General features: G+C 37.8%; 1 protein-coding gene across 1 annotated transcript; it reads left to right on the top strand.

The window, feature by feature from the left end:
• The first annotated feature begins 1,692 nt into the window (after positions 1-1,692).
• tufm (Tu translation elongation factor, mitochondrial) lies at positions 1,693-6,487 on the top strand. Its single transcript, XM_029436733.1, has 10 exons — positions 1,693-1,803; positions 2,459-2,505; positions 2,591-2,729; positions 2,881-3,047; positions 3,200-3,469; positions 3,593-3,725; positions 3,998-4,102; positions 4,390-4,541; positions 4,908-5,027; positions 5,621-6,487. Exons 1-10 carry the CDS (start codon positions 1,767-1,769, stop codon positions 5,789-5,791), a joined length of 1,341 nt encoding a protein of 446 aa, XP_029292593.1. The 5' UTR covers positions 1,693-1,766; the 3' UTR covers positions 5,792-6,487.
• The last annotated feature ends 6,042 nt before the right edge of the window (positions 6,488-12,529 follow it).

The raw sequence follows: 12,529 nt of genomic DNA on the forward strand, positions 1-12,529 counted from the left end.
GCAAGCTCCACTGTATTAGCGTGTTTACGGTAAATTAGTGACGTTTGTACGCGCGACGTTCAGAGAGTATCAGTAAGAGAGAGGAGTACGTCCACCCAGATACGCATCTTTCTCTGACCCAGCGCACTACCCAGTAGGAAAAATGTGTTTCTCACGACACAAGAAACATTTGTATCGCTACTCCATTTGTCTCGGCATATTGGAATCAGGGTATAAACAATATATATATATATATATATATATATATATATATATATATATATATATATATATATATATATATATATATATATATATATATATATAATATGGAAGAAGGTCTGAATGCTTCCTCATAAATACCTATTTGTGAATAACGTTAAGGAAGTTCTTCAAAATTATTTTTAAATATTACCCTGCCAATCACTGAAATTTAAAAAAAGACATAAAACACGAACTTTCCGGGATGAATTTTCAGAAACAGTTTTACACCTATTTTGACATTTCTGGCACAATCCTTTGCAGATTTTTCAGTGATCAAATCTTGAAAGACTTTACATTATTATTTGAGAAAATGTGATGTTTAGTTTCTTCAAAAAGACAGTTTTTTATTTGTATGAATATCCTAAGGCGGCATCTACTCCTTACAAATGTTGCCAATTGACTTATCCCTCCTTCCCGTTTTTTTTTAATGTATAATTGTTTTTAATTAAGTATTGTAATTACATTTTTGCACTTTTTAAATCTATTTATTCATAATTATTTGTATGTTTACATATCTCAAATATTCATACAAACTACCATAACTAGTTGCATTGTAATTTATATACAGAGACAATGCTATGTATTTCTTGTTGTCAGGTGAGGGGCCAACATTTCACAACAAAAATGGGAAAGACTTGTAATTTTATACTTTTGTGTTTGTTTGTTTGTTTGTATTCCCGTGAAATAGATTAATTAAAACAAATAACTAACTACACTTTCTGTTATTAAAAGGACTTTAATCAGTAGTTACTGGATGTGTATTATACCATCCTCATTAGTAGTAGTTGTAGTGGTAGTATTCTATACCTACCTAATATACATTGTACAGAATAAAAATCTATGATAAAAACTCTATTGATGGCTGCAGCTTGTGGCGACAGCTTTGGAGATTATGGATGTATGGTTTATGGCTCAGCATCTCCTACAGTGAAGTGATGTGCTGATGACTAGAGAGCAAACAATTATATCAAGACTGAGATCAGGGCACACAGGGTTAAACAAAACAATGCCCTTAATGGGGAAACATCCATTTGGATACTGTGAAGGTGGTTTAGAGGAGGAAACCATCGAACATGTTCTGTCACTGCAAGATATATGAAACACACCGAGGAAAACTTGAGGAGTTAAAGAATTGTGTGGTGGGAGTATTATATCTCAAGAATGTATTTAGTATTGAGGAAGGAATATATAAAGCCTTGTTCGAGTTTTTAAAAAGGTACTGGGTTAATGAAGATAAATCCGTTTTTATTTTTTGTTTAGTTTTATTTATTTATTTTTCTCTACTAGTCTTAATGGAAATTGAGATCTCTTGTCCACACTCCAGCATAGCAGGTGGCAGTAATGCACCTAAAACTTAGGTTGCCAACAAAAAGAAGAAGAAGAGGGCAGCAATGCCCATGAGCAATTCGCCATTTCAGCATCAAGTCTGCTGAATCCAAAGAAGAAGAAAGAAGACAACTTTAGAGCTGGGTATTACTCTCTTGACTCTTATTGAGTGTCTTTGATTTGCACAGTTATCCAAGATGGCGTCGCTTGTTGGCCTGCGCGCATGTTTCTCCGGTAAAATCGTTTAATTTCTATTTTAGTCATTGACTATATATCAATTTATGAAAGTATATTGACGTATAGCACTCCAGTTTGTTCTGCACATAATATTTGTTGTTTGCGTTTCTAGAAACATAATCTATCATGACTTAAGAGGTGCTGCTGTCTCTTTGATAGCAGAGCAAGGTCACGTTACCAAGTCTTAGCTAACAACACAGCTAGCCGAGGCTGAGGACTGACTGATAAACGATGATACAATTAATATCATAGACAGCTAATGAAACCCACTCCTTTTTAAATAACAAAAAACAGCTTATTTGGAGGAGAATTACGCTGTGGAGGCTTCTGGTTCAAAGGGTTTGTTAACTAAATGTCAGCTGCTTTTATCTACTGATGTAACTTGTAAATCTCATACACAGTCCCATTCCTCTCATCAGAATATACTGATGAATTGTATTCAATGCATATGCAAAACAGAAATTTATATAACAGTATTTAAGTGATTGTTAATTAGTTTTTAAATAAAACGACAATAATGCTTTACCATGTTGCTTATTTTAGTCTTGCACCATTTAGATTTTGGTTGGATAGTCCAACCTTATCCTGCCAAACAGTCAGCAATTATTATGTTTATTTATATTATCCTCATATTTGTATTCTTTCTTCTCAGCCCTTCAGCTGACTTCACCAAGTCTCTGGCACAGCTCCTTGAAATTGGTAAGTGAGTCTGCACATTATTCTACCGCCTGTTTAACATGGATTTTGCAAACGTATAATTCCTGGGGTTGTCTTTGTCTTGTAGTGTGTTGTGCCTGTTAGTCGGCGGACCTTTGCTGCAGAGGTTAAGAAGACATACAGCCGAGACAAGCCCCATTTAAACATTGGTACAATTGGCCATGTTGATCACGGAAAGACAACCCTGACTGCAGCCATCACGAAAGGTAGAATCACTGATGTCCTAACTTTTCACAGATTTATTTAATTTGATGTAGAGACTGAATTTGCTTCACTGACAAAGTCAAAGCTTCAGTTTTCTAGTGTTGTCTAACAAGATATCAGATATGTGACCTTAATGTGTTTTTGGATCCTAAGTGCTCGCTGAATCTGGTGGTGCCAACTTTAAATCGTACGCGGACATTGACAGTGCCCCCGAAGAGAAGGCCCGAGGAATCACCATCAACGCCTCTCATGTGGAGTACAGCACAGCCAACAGACATTACGCTCACACTGACTGTCCTGGTCATGCTGACTACATCAAGGTAATCTGCTTTACTTGTACAAAGTGCTGATACAGCGTTGTTGTTTTAGTTGATCGGAATCATTTATTTTTCTTTAAGCATTTCAAACTTAATTATTTACTGTATAAATAACTCAAACTTAATTAGTTAAACCAACCGCTTTCCTTTTTCAGAACATGATTACAGGCACAGCTCAGATGGACGGCTGCATCCTGGTGGTAGCGGGCACTGACGGTCTGATGCCCCAGACGCGAGAGCACATCCTGTTGGCCCGGCAGATTGGCGTCGAGCATGTGGTGGTTTTCATCAACAAGGCCGACGCCGTTGATGACAAGGAGATGTTGGAGCTGGTGGAGATCGAGATCCGCGAGCTGCTCACAGAGTTCGGCTATGATGGCGATAGCTCACCTGTTGTGATAGGCTCAGCCCTCTGCGCACTGGAGGTAATTTTATCTTAAAGTTGAGATAATACTGTGCTGATGTTAACCACTGTTGAAGTCACTTGTTGTTTACGACCCTGTCGGTACACTTTGAGTCTAATGTGAGTCGTCTCGATGTGATCTCAGGACAGAGAGCCTGAACTCGGCGTGAATGCAGTGATGAGTCTGCTGGACGTGGTGGATTCTTACATTCCTATGCCCAAAAGAGAGCTGGATAAACCTTTTCTTTTGCCCATTGAAAGTACTTGTTTAATTCCAGGTATGAACAAAATGCACGAAATGCAACACGCACACTTATCGTCTCAACACTGAACTTTAACGATAAACTCAATTGAGGAGGAATATTATTGGTGGCATTTGTTTCTTGTAATGAATTCATATCTTTTAATGTAATTTCCTGTTTACTTGTGAACTATTATGACTGATTTGCACCGCTAGCTGTAAAATGCAGCATTTCGAAACCAGTGAGATTGTGGTTATGCGAAAAAGTTACTTTCTCTGAATGCGAGTGTTATCAATTGTGTCTTTCAGGCAGAGGCACGGTGGTGACGGGCACTATGGAGAGGGGCGTCGTCAAGAAAGGAGACGATTGCGAGTTTCTGGGCTACAATCGCAGCTTCAGGTCGGTGGTTACAGGTGAGTGAAAGGAGGCGCTAACAAAGCACATGAAGCAAAACACGACAAATTAAAAGGAAAAACCTTAATAAATGAGTGAAGAAACTTTACAAAGGCCTTCACAAGGTCTCAGCCCAGTTGAAAGCTGTACAGGAGATTATGAGTTCACATAGCTTGGACGATGAGTTTCTCATCTGAAAAAGCTGTTGAGGACAAGTGACCCTGGTGTGTTCAAAGGTGTGTAATACTGTGTGAGTATTGGTGTGTACACAAGCATTTCACCTTGCTGTCCATCCTGTTTTGCTCAGGTGTTGAGATGTTCCACAAGTCTCTGGATCGGGCGGAGGCAGGAGATAACCTGGGCGCTTTGATCCGAGGACTGAAGAGAGAGGATGTCAGGAGAGGGATGGTGATGTGCAAACCAGGATCCATCCAGCCTCACAAGAAAATCAAGGCCAAGGTCTGAGAGCACACATTTGCAGATGGTTGTTTTTGATTCATTTGTAATATCTTTGAACAACCAATTAATATAAATGGCTATTTTTAAACCGTAGACGGGCCAATAGACACATCTGTGACATGACTGTATATAATCAGTTGTAATGGACAAAGAGCCGTTTTAAAGGAGATGCCACAGGAATAACTTTCACTGAGTGACAGATACTGTCCATCTACCGACAAAGCACAAATAGTTTGCTTATTTTATTTATTTATTAATTAAATCTTTCGCTATTTTTAAATGAAATGCATAACTCACTGTTCCCACTAATTGCAACTCTGATGTGTGTGTGGACACGTGTGTGTGTGTGTGCTTCCTGTATTACAGGTGTATATTCTTAGTAAGGAGGAGGGAGGCCGACACAAACCCTTTGTCACCAACTTCGTGCCCGTCATGTTCTCTCTAACCTGGAACATGGCCTGCAGAGTCACTATAGCAGAGGACAAGGTTTGTGTGTTTCAGTAAATGAATATTTGTCAAGTAGAGTTTGAATCCCAAATGTATCAAACATCTTCATGATGAATCTGTAAAAGCAGCATGACCTACTCTGTTGAGTCATTGTCTTTAACAAAAGAGATTAGAGAAGTTACTTTACTGCAGGATGACCTGCAATACACGTTTTGTGTTTTGTGTATTTGAAGCAATGATGCATTTTGAGAATTTCACGAAGGTATTGAATGTTTATTACAGCAAACAGTGGTTTCTATTTCTCAGGTCACTAATTTTGAAGAGCGAGTGTTTGCATACAAGTTTATGTTTCCAGCATAACCTAATGTACTTTCAAGTTTCTCATATCTGTAAACGATAGAGCTGCAAAGATTAATTGATTTAGTTGTCAAACATTTTGTTAGAATTCTGATTACAGTTTCTTAAATGTGAATTATTTCTGGGGAGCACCGATCGACATTTTACACCAAACAACTAAATTCGGGAATAAAAATAGAAATACTAGTCGCAGCTCTAGTAAACGATATAGTACAACGACAGGACTTTGAAGGACAGTAACCACTCTCATGTCTGTCGTTCTCGTCTTTGTTCAGGAAATGGTGATGCCAGGAGAGGACACCTACTTGGTTCTCACGCTCCGCCATGCAATGGTTCTGGAAACAGGCCAGAGGTTCACTCTGAGAGACGGAAACAAAACGATTGGCACCGGCCTGGTCACAGAAATCCTGAAGTTTACAGATGCAGATGAATACACATGGGGCTGAAAGGGAAACCCTGCAGAGAGGACAAGGCTGGGGGGAGGAAGAGTGCGGATGTCTGTGTCTGGTCAAAGCAAATAATTGTAGAAATATACAAATTCAAAGCCCATGCACAAACCTCAAACAAGAAAAGACTCAAAGGAATTCATGGCTCTGTTGTGCAGGTCCACCCATCCAAAATATCTAAAATGTTAAACGCTGTCTTTATCGTTAAAAGCCAGACTGTCAATATTATGTCATTCATTTAATAAAATGTATTAAATAAAAATGCCTCTTTTGGTTTTGTGGTATGTGGATCCAGGATACAAACCAAAAATGATTAAATGAAATGAAATGTATTACTTTTTGTACAGAATCTTTCTGCATGTGTGTTTAGACTCGCAGTAGGAAAAGCACAGGTGTTAGTGATACTGCTAACGATGGCTCCTTTGTATTCAAGCATGCTCGTTAATAGGGACCTCATATCAAAGCAGCTAAATGGAAAAGCCATCGTTAATTTAATTATTTGCACCTGTGTTTTTCCTACTGTGCAGGTTAAAATGTATTTGATGAAAAAGGCCTGTGAGATGTGCATTTACAAGATTAACAAGCCACATGAGGGCAGCAAAGAGGCTTCAAGTGCCTGTTTACGGTTCATTGCAATAGTTACGATGTCAAAATGATTATTAATTATCATGTACAGATTTGGAAAGTTAGTTACTGTATGGTAACTATATATATTGTTGATGTCTTTTTAAGATGAACTCCATTAGTTTACTCGGTGTGTAGATGTAGTTCATCTCTGCCTGTTCATGTCTGCAAGGTCGGATAAAGTAATTTATTTACAACATTTCTTAATATTTTCTTTAACTCTAACAGTGTCCCAAGTGATGACATACATGATACATGTGAGGAACATGAAAAAAACCCTCTGTCAGCATGTTGTGGTGAAATTAATGTATTTTGCCATAAATTCACCGATGAGAAATGCAACTAAATGCAACATCTCTGTGAGCTGGAGACGGACAGAGAAATACTTCTCGTCGTTGGCATTGGATATCTGAATAAGTCTTAATAGTTTTTGAAGGTGTAGCGTCCTTTAGCAGATCATTTTAGTGTGATAATTGTTGGGTTTTGAGGCCCAAAGGGCGCTGAGATAGTCTTTCAATTGAATCCAGTAAACTTCTAGTTGATCAAGATACTTATTTATTTAAAGTGATGATGACAGCAATGTCAAAAAATACCCTCAGCCGAGGACACTTTCACACACCAAGTCCAGAGTCCGAATCAATAAAGAGCCAGTTAGCTGTCTGTTGGTACAAGTGAAAGTGGTACAAAAACATCATAAACATTTTGCTATATTCTCTACAGAAGGGTGTCGTCGTCCCTCATTGGTCCATGTTGGCGCGGTTATGCCCCTTGGTGGGCCGTCTTGTAGGTGGCGAGATGGAGGTGGACCTGAAACTCTTTGAAGAGAACCTACAGTGCTTCATTCATAACTAAATAGTGCTCATTATACATTTGTGCAGAAATACATGTTGTGCAATAATACATTTAGATTGAGGTGGACGAGTACATGTGATAATCATTAAATGTGACACAATACATAATACATTTAGATTGAGGTGGACGAGTACATGTGATAATCATTAAATGTGACACAATACATAATACATTTTGATTGAGGTGTACGAGTACATGTGATAATCATTAAATGTGACACAATACAATCAGGAGTTTATTTACTTCACATAATCCATGCTGACCCTGTTGGTGTTTGTGTGTCCTCACTGCTCGTCCATCCGCAGCAGGAAGTTCTCCAGTGACTCTGTGTTTGCTGCGGGTATTTGAGTCATGCCTTCTGTAATCCAATCAGCCTGTTGCTGTAATTAAATACTGTACGTCTGCAGGAGTCGAGGCTGGAGCTGCTTTCACTACTGAGTGATGTGCTCAACTGGAGGATGAATGTCTCCATAAGCAAAATAACTCAGATAGATGATCAGACAGTAAACACTAGTATCCCAGCAGTCAGGGATACTGGCTTTAACTGTCTCGAGAAGAGAGCTGATGCAGTAAATGTGATTCAAACCAGCGTTCAACCTGTGATGTTTGCGGACTCAGGTCAAGACACATGTTGCAGAAAAGGTAACGCTTTATGTACAGTATATAAACAAGTAATGGTTTATAACACACTATAAGGGAGCTGTAAGCTGATTTTTAAATGTTATATTCCTTCTGTAAAGCATCTCTGAGAGGTTTTGAATGATTGCAGATACAATTAGAGGTAGAATAAGTTCCTTTACTGTATAAGTATAAGTGCAAATGCAATTTATGACCCGTTTTAAAGCCGCCCACGAATGATTTGTGCGTGTGTATAAACGGATCATAAATATGTTCTATAACAGTAAAGATTTGTTAATGTTAATTCATCATGAAACGTGATTACAGCTATGTTATACTGTTTCATTAATCATTTGAAAACTAACTGTGTATACTCTAATAACTTTCACATGAGTGACATATAATTGTTGGGAAAAACATAAATAAACACTTAAAAAATGTCCTCGTATCTGCTTATGACTATATTATAGTGTGCTAACAATGCAAGCGTTTATATTGTGTTATATATACTGCACTATATTATTAATAGTAGTATTATAGGTTATTTCATGCTGAATCTAAGCGTTATGTGCACACACAAAGTTTTCTACATTGAAATTCACACGGTCTCCTTTGCAAAGCGTCACTTGGGACGGTTACACAGCAGTTTAAATTACAGTCCAATCCACCCTGATTTCTAAAACCAGTTTCCTCGATCACATCTTCCCAGTCAGGGCGAGTTTTTCCAAACAGCGATCTTCCATTCACAAGTTCACTTCTCTAACCTTGAAGCTGTCCACACCCCTTAAAGAATAACACGACACTGCCTTCGCTCTCTGATTTTGCTGTGAAGGGAAAAGGAAACTGCAATATAATATCACCGAGACGCTAAGTTTCCTTAACTTGTTCTGTCCTGATGACATGTCAGGTTCCCGCAACAAGGACGACAACATTTAAGGCTCATTTCACTCATTTCCCGACATCAAGCCTAAGAGAACCCAAAACATCCAATTGACATTTTTTAGCTTATCAATGACAATGAATAACCGCAGCAGAGCATGTAGACTGATTGAAACTTTACCAGAAAAACATCTACAGCTTTTCATCCACCTCTTTCAACACAGAGAGAGAATCAACCTGTTGAAAAAGATTTGACTTTGGGAGCTTTTGGGGTTTTGGTCCATTGGCGCTGAATGATTGAATATTCAGTGATGTTCATGTTTTCATCAATCAAACAATCCTAAAACGCCAATCAGTAAATATGTCAAATTGGAAACAATATTTTCTTGTCTTGTTTTTGTCATTTTTCAAAAAGTCCATCAGCAGCATAAAGTAGCTATAAAGAGAAAAAGTTGAAATGGTCTTAGTCAGAATTGCTCGTTAATAGAAGATGCAGGAACAACATTATGCAGCCCTGAGATGTCTGGAGTTATAGCTTAAAGAGAGGAAGTGCAGCTGTTGCATCATGTTACTTTTTTTCCACCCTCCACCTCCCTCTGGCGAAGAATAGATCTGCTGCAATTAAGGCCAAATTTGCCTTTCAACAACCCACTCTGCATGTTGGAAGACTGACCCTCCACGCTTCTTCATCCTCCAACACTGCCGAGTGGGTGGGAAAGCGTCCCATTTTTATTTTCAGTGCTCCTTCCATCACACAGCACCTCTCAGAGGATACAGCGCTCTTAAAGTAAAAAATTACACTTTCATTTGTCGCTCAAGGTAACTTCCCGAAAGTGAAACGACTGGAAGGGTAGAACAGTTTATTCTGTTAAATGTCGCTGTGATGGGACTTGATGCCAGGATAGAATATCTCACACACTCTTTAGCTGACAGGGCGTAACGATAATTCAATAAAACCAGATCTGGTTAACATTATACTTGACCGGCAACACATAGACACAGTGATATTCTATTTATACTTGTACATTTTACTGGACTTTTAAGCATTGCCCATCAGAAGAAACTATATTGTAATTATTATTATTATTATTAGTTATTGATTGTGTTTTTAAATAAACTAAAACGGTCAGCTGATAGATGTCATGTTGCAGAAGCCCACACAGATTTTTGACAATTTAACCAAAGCTGTTATAAGTTTTGTGTGTGTGTGTGTGTGTGTGTGTGTGTGTGTGTGTGTGTGTGTGTGTGTGTGTGTGAGCGCTCTTGTGCATGTAATCTCTTTTCCAGTGTTCAAGGTTACAGGGCAGTGAAATCATGCCAAGTCTTGTCAGTACATATGCAAAGACATGCCTGATTGGTTGCATAAGAGTGAAAGAAGAAACCTTTGACCCCAACCAGATACCGTCCCACCAAATTACAGCTATAAATTGCAGTCCATTCCTCCATGTTCATCAAACAGCTCACACTTTTCCTTCCCGGCTGCTGCACTTATTTGTTTTAGATCAACAACAAATCGCGCTCAGCAGCTTGTTGTAAAAATAATCGCTGCACTTTGTTTCTGTGTACCATGAAGGAAAAAGAAACGTGTTGGTTTTGTGAGATATATTTTATTGTGGTAATCAACAGGAGATTCTTTTTTATTTGCCTCTCAATTTAAATATTGTTGTCTCACACAACAAACTAAAACCCTGAGAGGAGAAAACAAGGTGAAACTCAGAGTCAAGATTGCTTTAAATGCATTTGGTGGAAGACAAGAAGAGGTCGTTCTATTCAGCAGACGTTATTTCAGTCCATCAAGCAAATGTTTCCAGTTGCTTTGATTGAGACACATATGATATTAACACTGATCTTTTAAAACAATGTATTGTTACTTATTGTCTTTTCACCCATAAACATCAGTAAACCAAAAATAATAATAATTTATTTACAATAACGGCCGGGCAAATGTACAAATTGGAGTTCTTCCTTCTTACTGTACAGTCCTGCTCTTGATTCAAATGGCAGCGGAAACACATTTTGTTTTCTGGAACAAGCTCATTCTGATATTTCCAGCACAAGTCAGCGAGATATAAATACAAATGTGTTAAAGTGTGCTGAAATGGCAGTCGGGTGTATAAGTTAACCCACATGGAGCTTTTAGTTTGAGAAATGTGGAGGGAAAACTAATGAATCAAGTGAAGTAGTGTCTGACCTAACGTCTTTATTACTTGTCCTATTAATAATATAAGAAAGAAAGAGACTCTTTTGGACAAGGACGTAGAAATACAACTTTGGAGTTTTGTTATTTTACGAAACAGCAAATTAAGTTGTTATTTGTAGCCATGTGTGTGATCTGCCACGACATGAGCAGGTCGGAGTGTCGCTGTGAAATGCACAATTATGATTAAGTAAATCTGTCTTGATAGTTGTTTTTCACATTAATATGCTTTAATAATATAACTAGGGTTATCTCAATGTATGGTTGGATTTGTTTACACTGATTTCCAGCTAGACATTCTTTTTATTATTTTGACATAATCTTCAAAGTAATTTCTTTCTTCTTCAAATTAAATGTTCATCATCTGTTGCATTGTTTGCTTTTTAAACTGTGAGATAAAATGTACTACCTTATATAATATCTATCGTGATATAATGATGACACTATAACGTATGGAAGCCCATTTCCTCCAGTAAAAGAAAAAAACAAGATAAAAACTTTTTAAAATAATGACTAATAGTGCAAAGTAAGTAATTTTTTTTAGAAAGTTTCTCATCATAAATAATCAAGGCTAAATATAAATTACATTTTTCATTTTACTGGCAGAAATTAGGCTTCTATAATAATGCATCTAAATCTGAGTTAGAGATGTTCAAAGGGATTACAGAACAAATGTAAATGTGAGAAACAGAAAGAATTTCCCATGAACATCCAAATCATTCAGGAGTCAATATGTCGAATATACAGAGGTATTCTCAGTATTTTCTTCTTTTCTTCTTTAAACTTCACGTGTTTACTTTAACATTTTGTATGTCTTGTATTACAAGTGTGTTTTTGTCCTTTTTGTATTTAAGCACCGATGTGATACAGTCGGCTATTACTTCAAACAAGTCAAGCATTGCCCTCTCTAGTCTTTGATGACCAATACGTGAAGGGTAGCAGTCAGATTCTCCTGTTCTTCTCACTGTGTTTTTGTGTCCCGAGGTTACAGAAAGCGTTGAACATTTTTTAACTATTCCAACAGTAGCACATTTATAAGGAGAAAAGGTCTCATGTGTAAAATATAGAATAAATGTACAGCTGTATTTTTTATTTCCCTTCAGAATACATATAGGCTACATGCATCTGAGAATAATTGACAAATCATTTTAATTTGCTAAACCCTGCAATTTTGCAGTTTAGTAACCGTAATTAGGCCTGTCAGGCTTTAGATTTCTTCAGATGTTAAAGGCTGTGCAGGGTCATGTTTTTCCCCTCTCTTTTACTATCATACAGAAGGTCTGCTCCGAAGTAGCCTAAGCTGCTAACGTTAGCATGTCCGGGTTGCTAGCTTCACCAACAGTAGTAGCCTACCCTTGATGTCACTTACATTACAACATACTAATATCACGTACATTATCTTGTTTGGTGTCACAGGTTAAATAAGGAAAAAGCTTTGTTCACCACAAGCACATGATCCACTGTTTAGTATTTCCCCCCTGTGTGGAAGCCAGTCCTGGATGCTCCCACATCTGCATCTACCCTGTCCTGCTGTTCAATGGATTTGGGTTCATTTACACTCCAGCAAC

Source organism: Cottoperca gobio, chromosome 8 (assembly GCF_900634415.1).
Source record: "Cottoperca gobio chromosome 8, fCotGob3.1, whole genome shotgun sequence".
Taxonomy (NCBI): domain Eukaryota; kingdom Metazoa; phylum Chordata; class Actinopteri; order Perciformes; family Bovichtidae; genus Cottoperca; species Cottoperca gobio.